The 26,631-nt window shown below is 38.7% G+C and overlaps 1 protein-coding gene across 8 annotated transcripts in view; it reads left to right on the top strand.

Moving 5' to 3' along the window:
* PDE10A (phosphodiesterase 10A) overlaps positions 1–26,631 on the top strand; it is a 669,061-nt gene that overhangs the window by 540,362 nt on the left and 102,068 nt on the right. For all 8 annotated transcript variants that reach the window (XM_050789384.1, XM_050789383.1, XM_050789385.1 and 5 more), the window contains 2 exons: positions 14,481–14,601; positions 15,965–16,014. In XM_050789384.1, the coding sequence (XP_050645341.1) occupies positions 14,481–14,601; positions 15,965–16,014 (171 nt within the window). The remainder of the gene's footprint in view (positions 1–14,480; positions 14,602–15,964; positions 16,015–26,631) is intronic.

Here is a 26,631-nt window from a genome sequence, read left to right as displayed (position 1 = left end):
GATTTAAGAACCATCCACATACAGATAGTAGCTAAAGTCATGAACTCAGATGAGATCACTTGACCGATGAGTGTGGCTCAACCCTGGAACATGACATTTAGAAGTCTGAGACTTCTAAGGGAGGAAGAACTAGAAAGGAAGACTGAAAACAATTGTCCAAGAGGTGGGAAGAGAATCAGAGGCGTATGTTTCTTTTAAAGAAAAAATTATTTAAAATAAAATAGAGCAATCAACTATGTCAAATGGTGCTGGAGTTTTAAGGGAAAGGAAGGCTGAGAGCTGGTCTTTGGGTTTGGCAGTGTGGGGTCACTGGTGACCTCAGTGAAAGCTGTTTTCTTGGAGCAACTGGAGTTTGTGAGAGAAGAGAAATTGTAGGCAGCAACAGATACAATTGTTTTATGGAGTTTTACCTGAAAAGAGAGGAGAGAAATGGATGGTAAATATATAGGAGAGCCATAAAGAGGCTACAAAAAGCCCTGGTTTTGTTTTAGTATTTTTCTCCTAAAATATGGGATAAATGACAGCATGTTTATGTATTTGTGGAAATGATTCAGTAGACAGAGAAAGTTTGATGATGCTGTGAGACAGAGAGAGGAGGATGGCCTAAACAGAGTCTTTAAGGACTTCGAGAGGCCCTATCAGCCTCCCAGATCCTCCCTATTGCAGCTCGACCTGTTCCTTCACAACTAGTTACCATTTACTCACTTTCCATTGCTTTTCTTTCTATACCATTTAAAAAGAGGTTTTCTAATTGATTGCCAGAAAAAGAAGCATAACCAAATACAACAGAGGAAGAGCTAGAAAGAAAACAATTTGTAAGAGGTAATACTTTTCTATGAATGAGTAGCAAATCTGGCTTTTAATGTTTAATCAGGTGAAGTGTAAACCAAAGTTGATTTCCTTATCCTCTAAGGGAAGGATACCGATCAGTCTTTTTCAGGACAAAGTTTTTAATCCTGGATTTTATGAAAATGCAAATAAGTTTACATTTCTGATTTACAGCAATTTTCAATAAGTTTCAAAGGCATAGTATTACAATGTGGTTCAGTGTTCAAAGTGCGGTTGACCATACAGAAGGCTGGATTAGAGTAGACATAAGTTAGAATTACCTGGAGTCAGTTCTTGTTACCTGTTGCTATGGTTTGTGTATGGTTTGTTTTGGCCCTAACAAGTCTTCTGATGAAACTCCACTCCCTCTCTTGCTTCCTCTCCGGTCATGTGATATCTGCACACACTGGTTCCCCTTTGCTTCCTCCAGGGGTGGAAGCGGCCAGAAGCCCTCACCAGCAGATCCCTGAGCCAAATAAACCTTTTGTATTTGTAGATTACCTGGCCTCAGGTATTCCTTTGTAGCAGCAAACATGGACTGAACACCAATGCCCTCACTCACTCCAGCTGACAACCACAGGGCTAATGCGATGTGACCCAAGGGTAGAAGTGAAAGCGTGTGGAGGAGTGGATAGAAAACCTGTCACTTTCCAGCTCCCCAAATAGAGGTTTCTTAAAATCAGGCTTTGGCTAAGTGGTGGGCTTTGAATGGTCCAAAATGATACTTATAAACAAATACCTGGAGTGCAGGCAGGCATCCTATCTTGTTGATTATCAACACAGGATTTAGAAGCCAGAGGAACCAGTTGACAGATACAGTGTTCCAGTAAGGTAAAGTGAAATTCTGACATTTTGAATTTTGAAAATCAAAGAGCCCAGTAATAATTTCTCACCCAGATGGAAAATCACTCATTCTTCATGAAGAAGAACCCCACAGGAAGACTGCAAGAAAAGTCCATATTCACCTTATTACACAAGTTGAAATATCTTCAGGCATGCAGATTCATGTTTTGTGGAAACTGGAGAGAAAAACTCTTAGCATAAATTATGGATTGGTTGTTTTAGGCTAAATTTCTTTTCAGGAGCTTTATTGCTCCTTATGAACTATAGCCGTAGCAACCTCAGAAACCCGTGTGGAGCATCCCTCCTAAGCACGTTGGCTTCCTGTGTATATTAGTGTAAAACACTTCTCTACCGAATTGAATACAATATCCTGCTGTATGGAAATAGTTCATATTGACCCCTTAAATACTAGGGAATGCTTGCTAAAGACAGTGATCTCTTTGTACCTAAGGCAAAACCCATAATCTTAACAATAGATTACAGACCTGAACCATTTGTCTTTTAAAGTCCGTTCCCGATTCCATGATAATTAAGTGATGCTGATGATACATAGAAGATGCATATCTTATTACTCACTATGCTAGTAGGCAAGGAGTCATTTTGTCTAAAAAATGATATCAAACGATTATGATAAAAATGTTAAAAGTGGGAACTAAACAACATTCCTCTTTCACAAGACTCTAAATTACCACCTGTTTTGCCACACCATTCTTGGCAGCCACCAGTCTATGCTAGACTAGAGATTTTGAAATCTGGTACAACAGAGGAGCTGCTTTAGGCCCCTAAAGATGGGTGGTCCCAGTCCATAAATTCAAAGGCTGTTTAAAGGTTATTTGGGGAGCATTTCTTCATTGTGTAAAAAAGAATACAATAATTTTCCAGTAATGGAGTAGATATGCACAAAATCCAATCACACGTAGATTGTGGTTTATTAAAGTTGGCAGCAAAGGCATCAGATACTTTTTTGGTCATAGGCATTTTCACGAGTTGATAATTTCTTGTTCATCTGTTCCCCTCCCCCAATAGGATTTAAACTCCATGAGAATAGTAGCCTTACCTGATAATGCTTGACACATTGCTAAATAAATATTTGCTAAAAACCTTACATATAGTCATATCTAGAAGGTATTGTGGGTTCAGTTTCAGACTACTCCAATAAAGCAAATATCACAATAAAGTGAGTCACAATAATTTTTTGGTTTTTCAGTGCATATAAAGTTATGTTTATACTCTACCGTAGCCTATAAAGTGTGTAATAATATTATGTCTAAAAATGCAATGTGCCTTCACTAATTAAAAATAATGCTCGGGTGCAGTGGCTCATGCCTATAATCCCAGTGCTTTGGGTGGCTGAGGCGGGAGGATCACGAGGTCAGGAGTTCAAGACCAGCCTGGCCAACATGGTGAAACCCCATCTCTACTAAAAAAAAAAAAAAAAAATTAGCCCAGCATGGTGGCAGGCACCTGTAATCCCAGTTACTTGGGAGGCTGAGGCAGGAGAATTGCTTGATCCTGGGAGGCAGAGATTGCAGTGAGCCAAGACTGTGCCTCTGCACTCCAGCTTGGGCAACAGAGTGAGACCCTGTCTCAAAAAACAAAAAAATAATAAATAAACTTATGTGTGGCTTTATTGCTAAAAAATGCTAATGATTATCTGAGTCATCGGCAAGTTGTAATCTTTTTGCTGGGGGAGATTCTTGCCTAGATGTAGATGGCTTCTGATGTATCAGCATTGTGGTTGCTGAAGGTTGAGGTGGCTGTGGCAATTTTTAAAAATAAGGCAAAAATAAAGTTTGCCATCTCAGCAGACTGTTCTTTTCATAGAAGATTTCTCTGCAGCATGCAATGCTGTTTGAAAGCATTTTGCCCACAGTAGAACATTGGGGTTCATCCTTTCAATCCCTGTCTCTGCCTTATCAACTAAGTTTATAGAATATTCTAAATCCTTTGTCATCATGTCAACAAATGTTCATAGCATCTTCACCAGGCATAGAAAGTGGGATTACAGGCATGAGCCACCACGCCAAGTACTAATATTTTGAAAGGAATATTTTTTGGGGGCAGTAGGTTTCAACAATGGGCTTAAAATGTTCAGTAAACTATGCCGAAAACAGATGTGATGTGCTTGCGGCTTTGTTGTTGCATTTCTAGAACACAGGCAGAGTCCATTGAATTGTAATAATCCCTATGTGTTAAGGACATGACCAGATGGAGATAATTGAATCATGGGGGCGATTTCCCCGTGTTCTCATGATAGTGAGTGAGTTCTCACAAGATCTGATGGTTTTGTAAGGGGCTTCCCCCTTTGCTCAGCACTCATTCTCTCTCCTGCCGCTCTGTGATGTGGTACCTTCCACTCTGGTTGTAAGTTTCCTGAGGCCTCCCCAGTCATGTGAACTATAAGTCAACTAAACCTCTTTTCTGTATAAATTACCCAGTCTTGGGTATGTCTTCTTAGCAGCGTGAGAAGGAACTAATACAGTGCCTTACTTACTCTCCTGTAATCCTTTGAAACAGCTCTGTGTAGCATTTCTTCTGTGCTCAGTTACACTGTAGAACAAGTGAAGGTGGCTGCTTTTTCTTTTTTCCCCATAGTGCTAGGATAGGCTCAGGATGAATATCTCCTGGTCCTTTATTTGCTGTTTAGGATTTTAAAGCTTTTTAAAGTAAGCATTTGCAAAGAATCAGTGACCTCCTCTGTGTTACCCCCAAGCTTTTCCACCCATGCCTTTGTAGCTCACAGATTTCCTTCACTGGTCATTATAGTTGCTCATTGTTGCTCATTACAGAATAGTGAGGATTTTTAGCCTGTGCTGTTTGTGTGATATAGAGCACCTTTATTTTTAACTTCTTTTCCTTTAAAATGCCTAAATCATTTTGATAACTCTATTCTTAAGAATATAAAGCATGGAAAAAAAGGGGGGCACCTTCTTGTAAAGTTAAACATAGATTTATCTTGCAACCCAGGAATTTTACTCTGATATTTGCCAAAGGTAATTGAAAACCTGTGTTCACAAAAAAGACTTCTGTAAGAATGTTCGTAGCAGGCTGTATTCATAATAGCTCAAAACTGGACACAAACATTCCAAATGTCCAGCCATAGTGCGACAGATAAACAAGTTATAGTACATTAATACAACGGAATGCTACCAGTAATGGAAAGAAACACACTGCTGAAGCACACAGCACCATGGCTGAATTGCCCCGACATTCTGTTGAGCCAATGTAGCAGGTTCAAGAGAGTACATACTGTATGATTCCATTTACAAATAATTTCAAAAGCTGGCAAAACTCATCTATGGTGGGAAAAAGTCAAAAAGACTGGCTGCCTTGAGGACAGGGATTGATTAGAAAGGACTTTATGAAGAGATGAAGTGTTCTCTTTGGTAGGATGTATGTTACAAGGATTTATGCACTTGTACCTTTAAGATTTGTATCTTTCAGTGTCTGCAAATTTTACCTAAAAAACTAAAAAAAATTAACATATAATTAATACTTTCACTATTTGAAGTGGTATGGCTTAACACTTCTAAAACTACCTCTGTGTATTCTAGACTTGAGAAAATATATAAGTATATTAAGGATATTGGCAGCCAGATTTCACATGTTGGGTGAGGTAATTACAAATACAGAAATAGGGAAGAGTGGAATATATATTGTAGTGTTTGGTTGGAACCGGAGGTATCAGAGTGAGTCATGGTTTTTCATCTCTCTTAATATATGTATATGTAAGCAGACAAATACATACAGAATGACAGTTATCAGCTTATACATACCTGTGTGTGTGTGTGTGTGTGTGTGTGTGTGTGTGTGTGTGTGTGTATGTATTGATGAGGTCCTTTCATATCTATCTATATCTATATCTACATCTATATCTATGTCTATATGTAATGCATTAGAAGCATTGACAGCAGTGTGATATAACTCCAACTCTTGGATTTTAAATACCATTTTCTACTAAAGGGAATTGGGATTTCTTTGGATTAGAAATGGCTGATTCAAGGGCTGGCAAAGTATGTGACAAAAAGGTAAGGAAATGTTGAAGGAATCATTAGGATGTGTCAAAAGGATACAGGCGCTGTCTTGAAGGAGTTTCTGCTCGCCAAATCTGGGCCAATTTCAGCATCAAATTAAATGACAATAATCGTGGATCATGCCCTTTTGTGTAAGATAAGTCTTTGATTCCATGTTCATATGGGGGAAGTCAGGGAGGCAGCCCGGCAGGCTCACTGTTCTTCAGATTATGGCTTTCTAGCTTCATCACTTCATTGTTTCGCTGAAAAAAATTCAGAACCTCAATCTCATCTTGAGAAAATATCAGACAAACAAAATTGGCCCGTATTCTTCAAAAGTATCAAGTTCAGGAAACACAAAGACAGGCTGAGGAACTGTTCTACGTTGAAAGATGCTAAAGAAATGTGATGCCTAAGTAGCATATGTGATCTGGGATTTGAACTTAGACGAGTGAGGGATAATGATCCTTTATAGGACATTTTTGGGACAACTGGTGAACTGTGAATGTGTGTTTTTATTTAGCTAGTATTGTTGTAGAAATGTTAGATTTTCTGATCATGGTAACTGTATTTAACTTGTAAGGGAATGCTCTTTTACTTGAGAAATGCACACTGAAGTGTTTTGGAATAAAGGGGCACACCAACTTGCTCTTAAATATTAAAACATATTTATAAAACGTGTGAGTGTGTGTGTGTGTGTGCATGTGTGGACAGAAAGATTGATAGATACAATTTACTGATAGAATGCTGAGGCAAATAAGACAAATCGAATTATTGGTAAATCTTAGTGTCCTGGTTTAGCTGCTGTCACAAAGTCCCATAGACCGGGTGATTTAATAAACTTCAGAAATTCACAATTCTGGAAGCTGTGAAGTTCAAGATCAGTCAAGGTGACGGCAGATCCAGGGTCTGCTGAGGATCTCTTCCTGATAATAGGCAGCTGTCTTCTTGCAGTGTCCTCACAGGGTGGAAGTGTCCAGTCCCTAATCCCATTCATGATGGCTCTGTTCTCCTGACCTAATCACTCCCCTGAAGCTCCCACCTCCTGATTGCATCACAGTGGGGGTTAAGATTTCAGCATAGGAATTTTAAGGGGGAGACAGAGATACAGTCTACAGCTCTGGGTAAAAGATGTACAAGGTGTTTCTTGTACTATTCTTGCAGTTTTCTGTAAGATTGAAATTATGTCAAAATAAAACATTATAAACAATATAAAAAGAAACAAAGGAATACTATAAAGAATGATGAGAAGAAGATATTTTTCCAGCATTGAAGTTTATATTGGAAACTGAGGAACTCCTTTTTATGCTGTTAAATATTAATCCAATTTAACGTTTGTCTCCTTATGGCTTCTTGTTTATAGTTGGCCTTCAAGATATGTTGGTGCCACCTCATAGAATCACAGACTCTCGGGACTAACAGGGGTCACAGTTTCCATGTGATTACTGAATTGCCTCCAAACTTTTTTGGCTAAGTGGCTGTCTAACGTATGTTTACATAGCTAATTCATTTTAGCAGGCATGGGAACATTTGTCCTCCCGGTTAAACCAGCTTTTACTTCCTTTCTGAACCAATGATTAACACCGATTTGTTCATTACCATTTTATTCTGTAAAATATTGTTTCCCCCTAGACAAGAGAGTGGCTTTCCCCTGGTTCCCAAACTGTGTTCCAAATACCCCGAGGCACCACAGCAAATATACAAGGATAACAATCAGGATATATTAAAATGTCATGGGAAACACAGTGGCATATGTTGGACAGAATCTGATGTATTTCAGTTTCAATGTTAGCTTGACATAGTTCATTTTTACTATTAGATCACTACAGTTCTTTCCTTAAGGTCTTCTTATCTTTGTGAAGCTGTGTTTTTGGTGGTTGCTCAAATAAGACGCAAGTACTGCATGAGATCAGCATGCAACAGAATATGAAGATGGTGGTGTCTAATTTGATTCGGAAATTGTGTAGCTCCCAACTTACTCTACTTTGGAATTTTGACTCGTCTCAAATTATGAATGCTGCAGTGACGCCCAGTATAAATTTGTTGTAGGTTCTCTTAGGAAAGGCATGAAAGGACTTTATGAAGTTAAAAATGCTGTAAAAATACAAGTTCTTAACATCTTTATTAGTATACTTATTGTGATTGTTATTAGTCAAGCCATAGAATTCATGTTTACTCAATCTAATAGAGATTGATTCCTTTATCATGGGGTTTCCATAGAAGTGTCTTAGAAGTATGTGATTTGACATTGACGTAATTTGTCGCCTCAGCTTTGCCTTTCATAACAGTCCTGATAAATAATAGAATGACCCCAAGGCTAACAACCAAATTACAACTTTGCTTATTCTTGTACATTTGCATGTAATTTTATATTTTATAGTATATTATGGTTTGAGTGATTTGTTAACTATGTAGATAGACCTTTAATATTTGAGTTAATATGTCAATATAAAATAGTAATTACAGTAAAAAACATTTTGCTATTATGTTTGCAGTTATAATGAGAAACAAAAGGAAACAGGATGTGCTAACATATTCTATTAGATTAAATATTAGAATATGAAGCTTAATATAAACAAGAAAAAAATTTAAAACCTAGGTCATAGCTTATCTTAGAAAGTTAGTGTTGGAAAGGGAAAGTATTTTACAGACAGTATAATTCAGCCTTCTCATTAGACAAATGAGAAAACTAAAGCCCAGGGATGTGAAATGAAATCTCATGATAAACTGTCCAATTCCCAGAATGTCTTCTTGTTCTCACTTGTTTGTAACAACCCATTTCCTGCCCAAAAGAGTTGGAGAACAGCTGGTTATTGATCTCAGCCCTGCACACAGGTCATTATTAAAGAGCCTGTTCTCAGAATTCTATGCTAAGAGGAAGGAGTCAGCCGTGTATCATTTGTATAGGGACTGAATGACTAAAAACTCCCCTTAAGATGGCTAATGCTCCTTTCTTCCACGTGAAAAATGAATAATTCAGAGAATGTATTGGTTTATTTAAAAGAAATATCGAGTGATTTTTAATCACATGAAGCTTTTGCGTGGCTGGATCTAGGTGTTCAAAGTCTATCATTATGACTTAGGTCTTTCACTATCGTTTGGCTCAGCTTTCTTTTAGGCTAGCCTCATTCTCATAGAAGCTCCTTTTAAAGACTATGGGATAAAGAAAGTACAGAACTAGTGGTTGGCGTAAGTGGAATAAGTAAGGAAGAGAGGGTGTGATAGAGTAGAAGATTTTATCTGGAGTTATTCAGAACTTGAAATAGCTCGAATAGGGTCTGCTTACAGATGATAAAGAAAATAACATAAGTTTTGGTGACCTCAAACAATGCTCTCATATTTTAGCGTCGTTAGAATTTCAAGTGTTCCTGATTTTTATGTAAATTCTGTAATTATGTAAATACCTATCAACAGGTACCTGGGTAAGAGCAAGACTTGGACAAAAATTTGGAGCTAGAAAATAACTGAGTTTTGACTGTTAAGATTACACTTTAGCAACAAAAATTCACAAAACTGAGTTGGAGACCAATGACTTACCATAGTCAGGTGTGCAACAAAGCAAGTAGGACCCACAAGGCTAAAGGAAGGGGGAACCAGCCCTCAGAAATGTTAGGCACCGCCCAGGAAAGCAGCAGATGGGAGAAGGGAATACGTACAGCTGAGAGAACCTCTTCCACAGCCCAGGCTCTCAATGCTTGGAAAGAGAACAGGGAGTGGCTACCACAGGTAAAAGCCTAATAGTAGCAGTTAGTAGTTTTTGGAGTTTGAAATGCAGCTTAAGAATTGCTTAGCAGGTTTCTATTCTGCCACTTTGGGTCATTGTAATTAATTGATTTATCCTGTTCTCTTTACTTGGGAAGCTCTTCCCTCAGATTTCTCCAAGTCTCACTTCTTCAGTCCCTTGCTGCATGGGGATCCTTCAGTGTGGAGTTCTGTCTCCTGCTGAGTATGTCTGTTCCAGAAGTGTATTCCCAAACTGCAGTCACCAGAGAGTGTGTTTGAGAACCCATTGTGGCTCATTTTTGAGACAAACCTTGAGCTAAAACTTCACTGATTACCTGATCTCCATGAGCCCCTTTTGATTGGTACACCTCAGTGGAGTTTGGGTCTCTTAATAATTAGTACTGCATTGCATTCCAGCCTGGGCAACAGAGCTAGACCCTGTCTCAAAATAATTATAATCATAAAGAATTAATGTCAGTGTAGAGCTCATGTCCAGTGGTTCCCCAAGTCTAGTAATTCTGCGTGCCCCCATAATATTCAGTCACCCAGGTAAATGGCTGCAGACCTCTTTGGGAAAGGTAGGCGGGAGATCTATGCTATAAATTTTTGGCAGCACAGTAGGATTCTTCTTCAAGGGGACCTTGCTTTCTCTTTCTATATTTAAGGAGTTCTGGGCCTGCGAATTGGCTCATGTCTGGGAATTCAGTGAAGTATTCTGACCTTCTCTTGTGGTCATCAAGTCAGATTTTTGTTCATTTAAGCCACAACATTTCTGTTTAAACAAATGAAAAAAAATATGTCAATAGGCTGCCCTGTTCAGTTCCAGGGACACTGTTGTCTTTGTTTTGTGTTGCTATACCAGAATACTACAGACTAGGAAATTTATAAATAAAATAAATTTATTTCTTACAGTTCTGGAGACAGAGAAGCCCAAGGTCAAGGTGCCTGCATCTGGCAAGGACCTTCCTGCTGCATCATCCCATGGCAGAAGGTGGAAGGGCAAGAGATCACGCTTTAGAGAGAGAGGAAGGTGGCCAAACTCATCCTTTTATTCAGAAACCCACTGCTGAGATAACTAACTCACTCCCCCAGTAATGGTATTAATCTGTTTATGAAGACAGGGCCATCATGTCCTAATCACCTCTTAAGGTTCCACCTCTCCATACTGTTGCACTGGGGATTATTTAACACAAACTTTGGGAGATACATTTAAACCATAGCACTCCACCCCTGGCCACCAAAATTCATGTCCTTTTAACATGTAGTATGCATTAATTACATCCCAATGGCCTCAAAGTTCTTAACTTGTACAACATCAGTCCAGAGTCTCATCTAAATCCGGTGTGAGTGAGACTCAAGGAACAATTCTTCCTGAAACAAACCTTCTCCAGCTTTGAGCCTGTGAAATCAAAATAAGTCATCTACTTCCAAAATTCAATGGTAGAACAGGCATAGGATTGATACTCCCATTCCAAAGAGGAGAAATAGACAAGAAAAGGGGTAACTTGTCCCAAAAGTCCAAAACTCAACAGAGAAAACAACATTGAGTTTTAAAACTGCAGAATAATCTTCTTTGACTCCATTCCTCCCATTCTGGGCACACTGGAGTGGGAATTAGGCTCCTCAAGGCCTTGAGTGTCCTTGCCCCTATGACTTTGCTGGGGCCAGCCCACACTTCAGCTCTCACAGGTTGGTGTCTCTCATGCCTGAGCTTCTTCAGAATTGTGGAGTTGCATTGGTAGCTCTACATTTTGGAGCCTCTGAGATGGCCTCACTCTCAGGGCTCCACTAGCCATTGGCCTACTGGGGGCTCTCTGTGGGGGCTCCACTGCTGCAACAAGTTTGTCCGTGGGCCCCAGGCTGTCTACGACATCCTTTGAAATCTAGGTAGAGGCTGCCGTGGCACCACAGCTCATGCAGCCGGCAAGTTGGCAGTTAGTGCTATGTGGATACCACTGTGACTTACTGTTTGTGCCCTCTGGAGGTGCGGCAGGAGCTGCACTTGAACTCACTCGAGCCGTGGCCGGGCTCACACTGTGAAGGAATGCAGGGAGTAGAGTTCTAAGTTGTCTGGGCGGCAAAAGCTGAGGTTCCATGGACACCTTTCTGGAAACCTTGCCCTCAAGGCCCTGCTCTGAGCCTGTGATGGGAGGGATGGCCTCCAAGATCTCTGAAGCAGCTTTACGGTCTTTCTCCCGTTTTGTCTTGATAAATGGCACCCAGATACTTGAGTTCATTGCCCTTAAGTTCTGCTTTCTATATAGCCCTGGGACATGGCTACAGATCAGTCAAGTTCTTTGTGACTTCATTAGGATGGCTTTTACTCCAGTTGCCAGCATCTTGTTCATTTCCATCCAGTACCTCATCAGAATAGCCTTTATTGTCCATGTTTCTATCAGCTTTCTGATTGTGACCACTTAAGTAATTCCTAAGAAAGTTAAAGCCCTCCCTGCAGCTGTTGTTTTTTTCTAAGCCCTCACCAGAATTTCCCTTCATGCTTCCTTGATTGCAGTCTAGGCTCTTCACAGCCATTTCCTCCAAGTTCTTCTGGCCTCTACTCATTTCCCAGTCCCAAAGCTGCTTCCACATTGTTAGATATTTGTTATTGCCATAGCCCCACTTGCTGGTACCAGTTTTCTGTTTTAGTCCATTTTGTGCTGCTGTAATAGAGTATCTGAGACTAGGTAACTCATACAGAACAGAAATTTATTTCTTACAGTTTGGGAGGCTGAGAAGTCCTGGGTTGAGGGGCCTTCATTTGGTGAGGGCCTTACTGCTGTGTCATCCCATGGCAGAAAGGACAAGAGCGAGAGAATGTACGAGAGAGAGAAGGGAAGAGGACCAAAGTCATCTTTTATCAGGACCCTGCTCCCGTGATAACTCATTCACTCTCCCGATCACATCATGATTCCATTCACAAACACCATGATTCCATTCACAAACACCATGATTCCATTCACAAACACCATGATTCCATTCACAAACATCATGATTCCATTCACAAGGCTCTGCCTTTTAAAGGGCCCGCCACTCAACATTGTTGCGTTGAGGATGAAGTTTCCAAAACGTGAACTTTGGAGGAAATGTTCAAACCATAGCACCTGGGATCAAGCAGCCGTGCTGAATATTTCTGTGACCAGATTCCTCCGCAGCTCTACTTCTGTTGGTTGTGCTGACAATACCCACCTTGTCTCTGAATGTGAAGTGCTCCCACTTGTCCTCTGCCACATCAATATCGCATCTTCTGGGTGAATTCAAGGAACACAGCCATATGGCAGTAGTTCCCACATTAATTCCTGGCCCACACCAGAGCCAGGTATATATTCACATATTCCAGGACTCCCCCTGTAAACGTATTTCTCATGGCCTTGGTGAAGGGGGGCATCCCTAGGACATAGCCAGGGGATTGCCAAACTGGTCTCCCGTTATCAGGCAAATCCAGCATTCCAATCTTGCTAAGCCTTTGAATATATACCAGGGAAGTTCTGAGGTTTCAACTTCGTGGAGCATCGGCCACTTTTGGGGACAGATTTCAGCCAACCTAGCGCTAGCACACTGAACCCAAGCTGGTGCTCTCATATGAAAACCTGCCATATTTACGTATTGATTCCCTTCCAACTAGAATGTGAGCTCACTGAAGACAATAGATGTAATAGTTTCACTGTTCTAGGGTCTCTGATGACTAGAAGAGAGCCTGCTCTAGTGCATTGTCTGGGTGTTCAGTGGTATTTGTCCAGTCATTGACTGGTTGGTTACTTATTTGTTCATCCAACAGATATTTATTGAGTATAGTGCTCAAGAAAAACAGCAAGTAATAGACCTTTAGAAGTGGAAGTTATCCGAATGATCAAGAAGCAGAAAGATGGCCAGGGTTGGGACAGTGAGGGTAGAGGGAATGGGGTGTGAGATGAAGTTTTGAGCTGGATAGTAACCATGCTTTGCAGCGTGTGGTGTGTTTCCATGTGAGGCGTTTTTGTCTATTATTCCAAGTGCAGTAGGAAGCCCCAGGAGTGTTTTAAGCCAGGGAGAGACAGAATTTTATATTTCAAGTTTACAGTACCTGGCGTCTTGAGACTAGGTTTAGTAAGACAAGTTTGGGAGCAGGGAGATTCATTGGAGGACTGTTTTTTATTCCTCTAGAGAATACACAGTGTAGCTTGAACTAGAGCAGGGTGGGGGTTGACATCTCCCTGTCCACCTGCTGTTGTCACTGGTGCCATGATGAAGCCTTGTGCTATGGACATGCTGTGGGGCTGCTGCTGTGGGGACAGTGGCTGCAGTGCAAGCGTCTAACTCTTGCTATGGTGGCAGGGATGAGAGCAGACCAAGGAGGAGCCATATAGATGGAAAGGAATGGAAAATTAGAGTGGCACACGGGACACTTGTTTCACCCAGTGCAGCGACTGCAGCAGACTTTTCTAACATCTTACAGAGGTGCACTCAGCAAGCTCTTCTATGATATTATTTTTACTAATCCAGTTGCCTCATATATATAAAACTTCAGAAACAAAGTTAAACTTTGTAACAGCGCTATTTTAATATAAATAGGCTGCATAGATGCAGTCTATGGATAATTCTAAATAAGAAGTCGGCCAGGCGCAGTGGCGCATGCCTGTAATCCCAGCACTTTGAGAGGCTGAGGCAGAGGGATCACTTGATCTCAGGAGTACGAGACTAGCCTGGGTAACATGGTGAAAGCCTGTCACTACAAACTATACAAAAATTAGCCAGGCATGGTGTGGTGGTGTGTGCCTGTAGTCCCAGCTGCTTGGGAGGCTGAGGTGGGAGGATGGCTTGAGCCCAGGAGGTGGAGGTTGCAGTGAGCTGAGATGGTGCCACTGCATTCCAGCCTGGGTAACAGAGATAGACCCTGTCTCAAAATAAATAAATAGTCATAGTAATTTTAATTTTCAATCTACTTGTTTTATAAAATATAATATTTAAATCATGCTATAAGAGCATAATGAATAGCTTAGTGTATTAAGTCACATAATAGTATGTTTTACAGACTAAGGAATTTTTATTATATTTTATTTAAACTCTGTTTTTATTTTTGTTATTTTTAATCCAAAGTACCAAGATACGAATATGCAGGGAGTTGTATATGAACTAAACAGCTATATAGAACAACGGTTGGACACAGGAGGAGACAACCAGCTACTCCTCTATGAACTGAGCAGCATCATCAAAATAGGTAAGAAGCATTTTGTGTTCCTCTTAGAAAAACTGGGCAAAGATTCTTTTACAAAAAGCAGTAAAAAAAATTTACTTACTAAGGGGCAGATGAAAGTCATTTATATTTACTTCTATTTCTGGACTAAATTTGAAGTGAAAATTTTTATTATGAAACTACCAGAGTGAGTCAAACCTAAAACTTTCTAAATTATCTAATCCCAAATAAGTATCTGCCTGATATATACATGTAAAATACTATGCCTTCTAATTCACACCTAGTTTCCTTTGGAAAGCATAGTTTTATTGAATTAAATCACATCTTTATAAAATGTATTAATTTAAAAGAGAGAATAAGCATTTTAAATATATTTGGGTAAATGACAATTTTATATACCATTTAAGAAATGGGTTATGTTGTGAATAGAATGGGGAAAGTTATATCAGAAAAGTAGTATTTTAGAAGGATGCACTTGTTTTTAGGACACGTTTTTCAGAAGGATACCCACTATGACAATTGTATCTTTCATTTTTCTTTTGTTTTTTAATTTGAAAATAAAAATATTAATGAGACCAACTGTAGTGATCACATTTATTGTATATTTAAGTATATGCTAGGCACCTGTCTATGCATATTATATGCATTAACTGGCTTATTTTTATTATGGTCTTGTGAGGTTGTTTTTATTATTACCACTATATTACTGATGAGGAAGCTGTAGAACAGAGAGGTTAAACATCTTACCCAAAGTGACACAGGTAAAAAGGAGTTATTTTAGTGATGAAGAAGCTATAGAACAGAGAGATTAAACATCTTACCCAAAGTGACACAGGTAAAAAGGAGTTAAGTAGGGGTTTAAATTGAGGCAGTCCCTCCAGAACTTACACTGTTAACTGCTATAGTTGCCTTCAGATGACCCCAAAGCAATTTTAGGTAAGTTAAATTATGTTTGCTTCAGTGACAATTATAGATAAATACATCGGCTTTTTAGGTTGAGAATTAATGTTGGTTAATTAATATTATAAATATCACTTTTGGTATTTTAAAAACTTTAAAAATTAAACAATTCTCAGATTTAAAAAATATTAAATGATTCTGAATACTTACAGTTCAACAAATATGTTACTATGTAGTACGTTGACTGCTATATACATTTGAGGATATCATATCTTAAATTGTATACTCACTGATGAAACATGTAGAGGATATTTTCATTATGCTATTGAGTAAGGCCATAAATGATTCTGTTCCATTTACTGCATGACCATTGATTCTGTTAACAAATCAGTTTGAAAGACTCACATCTGCCGCTCACCGTAGAGAATGCATACATGTTAGATTCTCCCACTGAGCTCAGTTCTTTCTTTTCTTATTACTTTGGCAGCCACAAAAGCTGATGGATTTGCATTGTATTTCCTTGGAGAGTGCAATAATGTAAGTATCTAAATTTAGATTTTGGTGCTCTAGATAAGAAAATATCATAAGCTCCTTTAAAAAAGTTATAAACAACAGACATTTCATGATTAAGTATTTTTCGTTTAAATTCATTTTGGTTTTAGTTTCTATATTTGGTTGTTACCAGTCAAGCATTTTACTGACATGGCAACATTTAGGCATAAAATCGTGTGTGTGTGTGTGTGTGTGTGTGTATGTGTGTGTGTATGTGTGTGTTTCCTTTGGTTTGTAGTACCCTCGGTTATAAATGGTGTTTCTAGATTTAGTGTTTTGTGTAAAAGTTATTTGGCACTGTGAGCTTGGATGTTGTAGGGGAATTCCTGTACCCTCTTTACACATGATCTACAGAAAGTTGAACATTTTCTTGGTGATTTGTAAAGTTTTTGCAGATGACTCTAAAACTCCTAGGGTGTAGTCCTAGGGCTCTGAGTCTAGATCCCTAAGCTGCCTTACTGTAGTAGGCTCAGGCCAGGCAAGGAATGGGGATTCTCAGCTCTGGCTGTTCCAGTCTTCTGCTGGCAGCCCGGATGCTGCGTTTCTGGTCTAACTTACCTGGAGCACAGCCCACCGTAAAATGCAACATACATAGGCACTTCCAAAAGTATTTCAAGATGTTCAATTACTGGCATTTGATTTTTGATACAGTATTAAAAAGTATACATATTTTAGCATAATTTGAGCTAATAATACTAATATTCATAACTTTAATGTATAAATTTCCTCATAAATTTATTTGACACATTTTTGCTTCACATTTCTTATGTGTTAGGCATTGCTATCTGAGATTTGGAATGTATTTGTGCAATATGCTACATGTATTCTTGAGTAATCAAAATATGTATAAAATTATTTACATTATATACAGTGTTACTAGGAATAGAGACAAAAGCGTTCTGAGGTTTTTAGTAGGACTCAAATATAACAGTTTTGCAGAGTGTGAAAAGAGTTGCACAAAAATATTTATTGGCTGATTTAATTAACTTACAGCTTATCTTACTCGTTTCCATGGCGATTGTTTTCCCTTGTATTGTAATAAATTATGCTTGTTTCAAAGGCTTATTTAGGGCAAAGACATTTTCTTGTTCATTCTTGTATTTCCCAAGCCCCTCTCCTAGTGCCTTTCATATAAACAGTCAGATAAGAATGTTTATTAATTTGCATTACTCAGATATTACTACCACTTCTAAATAAACTATATTTCAGACACTGGTAGTATTCTAAAATGGCTAAGCTACTAAAATAACAAATGGATATTACTTTTTTTCCGTGCATTAAAAACTATTTTTAAAACGTCCAAGTTTTTATTAAAAGTTCATAATTTCTTTTAGAAAAATATTTTGCAGTTTGCCATTAGTTTTTAATTGGCTGATATGTGTGGAATGCAGTCTATTGTGGTCCACGTCGTATTACTCCTTCTGAGCCGCCTCCAGCAGTCCCCCGTGTGGCCATGCAGCCGTGCTCACATCCAGCCCCTTACCCTTGGGTGTCTAGTTCAGATCGGGGTGGACATGTGGCCCATGAGGGCCCCGGCAGATTCTTTGTTAAAACCTGTATCTTGGACTCAGCAATTCTAGCCGTTCACCTGAACGAAAGTGATAACAATCCTGAAGTTGAGGCTGCCCCTACAGGATGCTCTCTTGCCCTGTGGAAAGAGAATAGAGACAGCTGCGGGCAGAGACTGAGAGGTGCAGGCAGCAGGCACCCCATGGCTGCAGTGGATGGGAGCCCAAAATGCTGACTTTGCAGGGCTTGGATTTAGGTTACAAAACCCATATTCTTAATCACTTGGCTTAAAAAAAAATTTTTTTTTTTTTTGCTTTATTTGCAGACTTCTTTATACATTGGTCTCAATGAGGTAGTTTCCTCTTGTGATTCAGCAAAAAGGTTTTCTATCTACAATATCTAAATTGTAATTTTATGTATCAATTTGAATTATTTCATCTTATCTTTTACTTTAGTAACTTAAAGGACTGGTACAATATCCTCTCAGTTTTATTCTGGCTCCTTATTCTAAACTCCTAAGGCCAGTCCATTTACTGGGCATGCTTCTCTCTAGGGGCACTGATTCCCTGTTCCTTCTTTCTTTCCCACATCTCAGGGACTGAGTCTCTTCTTCAGCTTAATATCCCTGTGAACAGCAGGGTACATAGTGAAATTGTAGCTGTCTCTCAGCTTCCCAAGGCAGATCCCACTGTACACTGTATTTTGCTTTCTCAGTGTTGTATATGTCTCCTTCATAGAACATAGCTGAGTCCGTGATTACATGTTTATCTGTGATTTGAGTGGTTATTTGCTTATCTGGCTTTCTTGCTAGAATATCAGCTTTATGAAGACAGGTACCTTATCTGCCTGGGAGGATAATTCTTGGGGACAATTACTGTGTTTTGCTCACTCTGTTTTGCCCTTTATGCATTCCACCTAGATAGCTAAGCCCTTGTTATTTCCTTAACCCAGGGATTTCTGTGGGTAGGAAGAAGACATTGGCTGAGAAATCTTAAGTTCACTCAAGTGTTTCTTTAGATGTATCTACATTATTACTACTGTCTTTATTCTTCATTTCTTCTTGTATCTCGAGTCGTCCTGTTTGGGATCATTTTTCTTCCATCTGAAATACATCCTCTAGAGTTTCCCTTAGCGAGAGTTTGCTGATGGAAAGCACTCTCAGTTTGTGTTTGTGTGAATTTGTCTCTATTTCACCCACTTTCCTGGAATATATCTTTGGTAGATAGAGTTCAGGTTGATAAATTATCTCTCTGAATATTGACTAAAATAAAGATACTGTTTTTAAATTTATTTTGGTTTTCATTATAGTTTTTATTTCCTGTACATGTTTTCAAACTTGTCTTTTATTTCTTGAAATACATTAACTATACTTCTTCTATGTTCTTTTGAATTTACATTTTCTTGGGTTTGTTTTGTCCAACTCTGACAGATGGTGACTTTTGTGCTTATGTGTTTTATGGTTTTCTTTTTATTTTTCCTTTCTCTCTCTCTTTCCCTCTCTCTGTCTTTCCCACCCCGCCCCCCCCCCCCCCTCTCTCTGTAGTTGTCAATTCTATTCTTTCATGGGGCTCTTAAATGGATACTCTCAAGGCTTGTTAGAAGTGCCTTTCTAGTTCCTTTCTTGGAGATAGGCAGGCATTTGTTTCTGCTAGTCACTTAAGGTACTACCAATCCAAAACCATTTTAAACTAAATTATCTGATTGAGATGAATTTTCAGACTACAAAGTAGTATGGCTTCAAGAGTCAAATCCACATGGTGCACAATTGTGACTTCTCAGAGGAGATTGTTATTTTCCCTCCAGTACTAATTTCAAAATAATCTGGTTTCCTTGCAGCCTCTTTGCTGGGGTAAGTGTATTTGTCCTTCAACCTAAGAGGAATGTGTGGCCTGTTGCCTGTCCTGGCCCTCTAAAGGGGTCTTTACTTAGACTTCCCTCACAGAAATGTCCCAACTTCTCTCTCCTGTCTCCCACTCTCCATGTGGCTTTCCTGGGAGAAGATCAGTCTATTCAGTCATTAGTTAATTCCCTCAAGAGAAAGCCAGCTTTGGGATCTGGTCAACTCCCACGGTTCCTTTATTTACTTCCTTTTAGATTTCTGTGGATTCCTTCCATTATTCTCACCCAGCAAAGCAATATAAAAGATGGGTAAAATATATTTTATGCAGCCTTTAAATAAATTTGAAATTGTTTTTTCAAAAGTGTCAGCCAAATGATCTAATCTTCTGTATTGCTGGCAATAGAAGATACACTTCTGAAATGTAACTAACCATATTAATTTAAACATCTTTTGCCTAGGTAAGCAGATACATGTATATATTTTTGTATTTCGTCTTTTGCACATGAAAGGTAGCATAGTCTACATAATTATCAATCTTTAAAGAATTGTCACGATTTGAAATCATAGCAAGAAAGTCTTTCTTAAATAACTCAATTTCACAGCAAAAATTATATACTTTAGTGACAAAATTATAATAAAACCCAAATAGACTGAGAAAATTTTCTGTCCATATCAACAAATACTAAGGGTTAAAAAAAGAATTATACAGTTTTTATACTTATTAAAGTATTACACTTTAATAAGTTTTTACACATATTAAAGTATTAATTTTCTTCTCAGTCAGTAGAAATAAATTTCTGAAATTGATGTAATGAGAAATATAACTTAAATAACATTTAAATATGTCAGAAGTTATAATAGAATTTAAAAATGCACATTCATATAAGCAAGGAGGAAAAAACATTCTGTGGTTTTTTTCACATAGAACATTTAGCAGAAAAAACCAAAACTTAAATACTAAAAATCACTAAAATTAAAACATAAAATATTGTTATGGAAATCATTATGTGATTATAACAAAATTACTTATAAAGAAGATCCAACTGTTAAAAGAAAAAAAATTAGATCAGGTTAAAAAACGAAACTGTCATTTATTCTGGTGCATTGAAGTTTCTGAAGCAAAATGGAGAAAATGGACAGAAAAGTAGTAGTATTTTTAGTTACTGAGATATCAAGAAAACAAGTTAGAAGACGTTATCAATACCATTATTATTTATCCAAATAATACACATGTTAAACTCAGTATATTAGGTTAGGATTTACCAACTTGTGGTTCCTTTTCTTTTCTGGGCTAGACTCTAACTTTAATGTATTTAATTTCTGTCTAAGAATTCTTCATAGAACTCCTATAATGGCTAAAAGCAAAGGAAATTGGACGGTCAGAAGAAAACAGGAAGATGAGGGAAAGTTTGAAACTTCCCAGAAACTTGTTGAATGGTTGTGAGCAAAATGCTGATAGTGATGCGGATAGTGAAGTCCAGGCTGAGGTGGTCTCAGATGAAGATGAGGCCTGGCTGCTCCTAGCCATGCACAGTCATATGTGTTCACAAAGAGAGGGTTTTGTGTTTAAAAGGGAAGCAGAACGTAAAAGTTTAGAATATTTGTAGCCTGACCATGTTGTAGAAAGGAAAAACTCATTTTCTGTGGAGAAATTCAAGCCACTGGCTGCAGAAATTTGCATAAGAGGAGCCAAATATTAATCACCAAGACAATGGAGAAAATGTCTCCAGGACATTTCAGAGATCTTCACAGCAGCACCCCCATCACAGGTCCAGAGGCCTAGGAAAAATGGTTTCGTGGACCAAGCCCAAGGACCTGCTACTCCAAACATGGCATCCTGTGTCCCATTCACTTCAGCTCCAGCTGTGGTACACAGAAGGCAAGAGTTTGGGAGCCTCCACCCAGATTTCAGAGGATGATAAAAATGCCTGGATATCCAGGCAGAATTCTGCTGCAGGGGCAGAGCCCTCATGGAGAACCTCTCCTAGTATAGTGCAGAGGAGAAATATGGGATTGAGTTCCCCACACAGAGTCCCCACTGGGGTAATGTCTAGTGGAGCTGTGAGAAGAGGGCCACTGTCCTCCAGACCTTAGAACGGTAGATCCACCAACAGCTTCTACCATGTGCCTGGATTAGCAGCAGGCACTGAATGCCAGCCCATGAAAGCAGCCGTAGGGGCCATACCCTGCAGAACCACAGGGGCAAAGCTGTGGTTGTGGACTTGGGAGCCCACCCCTTGCATCAGTATGCACTGGATGTGAGACATGGAGTCAAAGGAGATTATTTTGGGGCCTTAATATTTAATGACTGTCTTACTGGGTTCTGGACTTGTACAGTGTCTGTACCGCCTTTGTTTGGGCAAGTTTCTTCCTTTTGGAATGGGAGCATTTATCCAATGCCTGTACCCCCATTGTATCTTGGAAGTAACTAACTCGTTTGTGATTTTACAGGCTCACAGATGGAAGGGCCTTGCATTGTCTCAGATGAGACTTTAGACATGGACATTTATTTTTGTTTTTTGTTTTTGAGACAGAGCCTTGCTCTGTCACCCAGGCTGGAGTGCAGTGGTATGGTCTCAGCTCACTGCAACCTCTACCTCCTGGATTCAAGCGATTCTCCTGTCTCAGCTTCCTGAGTAGCTGAGACTACATGTACATATCACTGTGCTCGACTAGTTTTTTTTCTGTATTTTTAGTAGAGATGGGGCATTGCCATGTTGGCCAGGCTGATCTCAAACCCCTGACCTCAGGTGATCCACCCGCCTCAGCCTCCCCATACAAGCGTGAGCCACCGTGCCTGGCCTACACTTGGACTTTCAGGTTAATGCTGGAATAAATTAGGACTTTGAAGGACTGTGCAGAAGACCTGATTGGTCTTTAAATGTGAGAAGGACATGATATTTGGGAGGGGCCAGAGGTAGAATGATATGGTTTGACTCTGTTTCCCCACCAAAATCTCATGTCAAATTGTAATTGCCACATTGGATCATGAGGGCAGATTTCTCCTTGCTTTTCTCATGGTAGTGAATGTGTTCTCACAAGGTCTGATGGTTTAAAAAAGTGTGTGGCGGGCGGGGTGTGGTGGTTCATGCCTATAATCCCAGCACTTTGGGAGGCCGAGACGGGTGGATCACAAGGTCAGGAGATTGAGACCATCCTGGCTAACACGGTGAAACCCCATCTCTACTAAAAATAGAAAAATTAGCTGGGCGTGGTGGTGGATACCTGTAGTCCCAGCTACTCCAGAGGCTGAGTCAGGAGAACGGCGTGAACCCAGGAGGCAGAGCTTGCAGTGAGCCGAGATCTCGCCCTGCACTCCAGCCTGGGCGACAGAGTAAGACTCCATCTCAAAAAAAAAAAAAAAAAAAAAGGGTGTGTGGCACTTCCCCACTTGCACTCCCTTTCCTGTCACCATGTGAAGAAGTTCCTTGTTTTCCTTTTGCCTTCCACCATGATTGTAAGTTTCTTGAGGCCTCACAGTCATGCTTCCTGTTAAGCCTGCAGAACTGTGAGTCAATTAAACCTCTTTTATTCATACATTACCCAGTCTCAGGTAGTTCTTTCTAGCAGTGTGAGAACAGACTAATACACAGACAAACCGTTTACTAAACTGATGAAAAAAAAAGAGAAACATAATTATATTTGTTTAATAATTTAAAAACAAAACAATAGATATAATGAAAATGCGAAATTATGAGGGATTATTTTTACTAACAAATGTGAAAACTTAGATAAAAATGAACAGTTTTCAAGGAAAATATTAATTATCCTATTTAATACAAATGAAAATCGAAAACTTATTAGTCCAGTAGCCAAGGAGGAAATTGAAGACACTGTTGAAATATTACCTTTCTACACACCAGTAGGGCACTGATTCATCTGACTGTTTTTGAGCACCAGTCATCACCAGGCACCACGTTAAACCTGGAGAGACAGTGATGAGCCCAGCCTGGGCTCCTGTACCTACATTGTTCATTTGCTACTGGGGCAGCCCTTTCAGAAGGAGAATTCCTGTGCTCCTTATACTTTTTCAGAACTTGGGGGGAAAAGGAAAACTTCCCAGTAAGTAGTTTAGCATTGAAATAAGTTTAGTTCTGGAGTTAGATTGTGTGAGTTCTGTTTCACCACTTAATAATTGTGTAATTAATAATTGTGTGACTTGGCAAGTTTTTTTTTTAATTAAAAAAATTTTTTTTATTATACTTTAAGTTCTAGGGTACATATGCACAACGTGCAGGTTTGTTACATATGTGTACATGTGCCATGTTGGTGTGCTGCACCCATTAACTCGTCATTTACGTTAGGTATGTCTCCTAATGCTATCCTTCCCCCTTCCCCCCTCCCCACAATAGGACCCGGTGTGTGATGCTCCCCTTCCTGTGTCCAAGTGATCTCATTGTTCAATTCCCACCTATGAGTGAGAACATGTGGTGTTTGGTTTTCTGTTCTTGCGATAGTTTACTGAAAATGATGGTTTCCAGCTGCATCCATGTCCCTACAAAGGACACAAACTCATCCTTTTTTATGGCTGCATAGTATTCCATGGTGTATATGTGCCACATTTTCTTAATCCAGTCTGTCACTGATGGACATTTGGGTTGATTCCAAGTCTTTGCTATTGTGAATAGTACCACAATAAACATATGTGTGCATGTGTCTTTATAGCAGCATGACTTATAATCCTTTGGGTATATCCCCAGGAATGGGATGGCTGGGTCAAATGGTATTTCTAGTTCTAGATCCTTGAGGAATTGCCACACTATTTTCCACATGGTTGAATTAGTTTGCAGTCCCACCAACAGTGTAAAAGTGTTCCTATTTCTCCACATCCTCTCTAGCACCTGTTGTTTCCTGACTTTTTAATGATCGCCATTCTAACTGGTGTGAGGTGGTATCTCATTGTGGTTTTGATTTGCATTTCTCTGATGGCCAGTGATGATGAGCATTTTTTCATGTGTCTGTTGGCTGTATGAATGTCTTCTTTTGAGAAGTGTCTCTTCATATCCTTTGCCCACTTTTTAATGGGGTTGTTTGTTTTTTTCTTGTAAATTTGATTGAGTTCTTTATAGGTTCTAGATATTAGCCCTTTGTCAGATGAGTAGTTTGCAAAAATTTTCTCCCATTCTGTAGGTTGCCTGTTCACTCTGATGGTAGTTTCTTTTGCTGTGCAGAAGCTCTTTAGTTTAATTAGATCCCATTCGTCAATTTTGGCTTTTGTTGCCATTGCTTTTCGTGTTTTAGACATGAAGTCCTTGCCCATGGTTTAGAAAGATTCTTAAACTTTCTAAACCTTAATTTACCATTTACCCTCCATTAGTTAAATGTTACACCATAAATGCTGTTTGTTTAACAAACCGTTTAAAACGTCTGCTAAGTACCAAAAAACTGTGCTAAATTGCTGAGCAAACAAAAACAAAATTATTTCTGACATCAAAGAATGTACAAGCAGTAGGGGAGATAGAAAAATCAACAGCTAGTTACAGCACATGATTTTTATGTGCTAACAGAGGAGCTCAAGGGCTCTGTGACCATGAATGTGATGGGGCTGCAGCACATAAAAACAGATTGGATGCTGAGGGGATAATATCTGAGTGGGGATTTAAGACCTCTCACTTAGTAGATGAGAGGGAAAATAAAGGATATCTTTTGGGCAGAAGAAGCAATTTCTGAGAAATCTGGAGTTAACAAAGAAAACAGTGTATGTTGTATCCTGGCCCATAGCAATGTCTGCTATAGACAAAGTGCTCTTGAGATGTTTTGGGGAAAAAAATAATTTTTTCATGACTGAATTTTTGCTTAATTCAACTTTTCTTGTTTGTATGGCTATGCTTAGTTACATGTATAACATACCTGATAATATTATCTTTATATAGTTTTTCCACTGTTATCTATCAGAGTTGTTTGTGAAAGCTGAAAACCTTATGTACTTTATACCTTAAAATTTTTAATTCAGAAGTAAATTTATTGATAGTTTTATATATATATATGTTATTTTAAAAATAATCTTTCCACAATTTACAGGTTTGATAAGTTAGTTAAGCAGTTGTTTGTTATTATTATTTATAAACATGAGCAACTAGATGACTCTAGAAGTCTTAGATTCATAGAATGTTAAAGCTAAAAGAGACACTTCCAAATTTTTTAATTTAATCCTTTCATTTTAGGAATGAGGTAGCCAAGGTCTCTTTTATGGGTAATGATTGTCCGAGTTCACACAGCTAGTCAAAAACTAAAGGCTAGGCTCCCATTCCAAAGTTACCGTGCTTTCTACAAAGAGAAACTATGCTCTTTCCACCCTAACACAATACTTATTTTAAGAACATAGCTTCCCCCTGCCCTTTTGTTACTTGATTTTTATTACCCACATACTGGGAAGAACACATTTCAGTTTTGTACTTGGGATACAATTGGAAAAAATGGAAGAGCGGAAGAATCTTAAGTTTTAGCTTCAATATGTATGCATTAAACATTCACCGGAAGTATTGCATTCTTCGTATTCAGAGCTGGTAGTTTATAGTAATTGTTTGCCTTTTTCAAGTGCACAGTGAACTTCAGCAGATTTATTTTTAAGAATTATGCAAACAAAGTTAGTCATCCATATATCAAGTTCCAGGTAAATGTGGGAGCTATTTACGGCCATCTACATAGATCTAAATTTGTTTACTATCCAGTGCCATCTAGTGTCTAAAAGGATAATAGCCTATTGGTAAACCTAAATACCTTGTTTCTAAAATTTAACTGGTTGTGAGTTGAAGTCTTAACATTGAATTGAAGTCTCATGAGTAAAGTGATGTTTGAGTTGTACATGGAAAGAAAGATGAAGGCAAGTGTTAACCAAGTGAAGTAAACATCTATTTGGCTGATATCAATGAATTGGATTTTTCCATTTCATTAAAAGATGGTATTTTTCTAAATTGTATTAGTCTATTCTCTTGTTCATTTTCCACCAAATCAGTTTATTTCCCCAAATTTACATTTTTATAATTTGAATGTTTTTAATTCCTTTATTGAACCAACCTGTTGATTATGACTTGTGCACCCAATCTTTTCTAGTTTAAATTATCTCTTTAGAAATAGATACCAAAATTTGCTGTTACCACAAAATATTAGCTACCTTATAATGAGTTTCTTAGAAGAATTTAAAAGCTGATTCCTCCCCTAGGACTTCCTGGACTCTGATAGGATTGATTTTCTACTCTTTGGGCAGTCTCATTGATGCTAGTTGAGAGGTGGAGTGACTAGTGGTCACCTTC

This window comes from Macaca thibetana, chromosome 4 (genome assembly GCF_024542745.1).
Source record: "Macaca thibetana thibetana isolate TM-01 chromosome 4, ASM2454274v1, whole genome shotgun sequence".
Taxonomy (NCBI): domain Eukaryota; kingdom Metazoa; phylum Chordata; class Mammalia; order Primates; family Cercopithecidae; genus Macaca; species Macaca thibetana.
The sequence above is the reverse complement of the archived record's forward strand: the minus strand, read 5'-3'. Positions and strand labels throughout refer to the sequence as shown.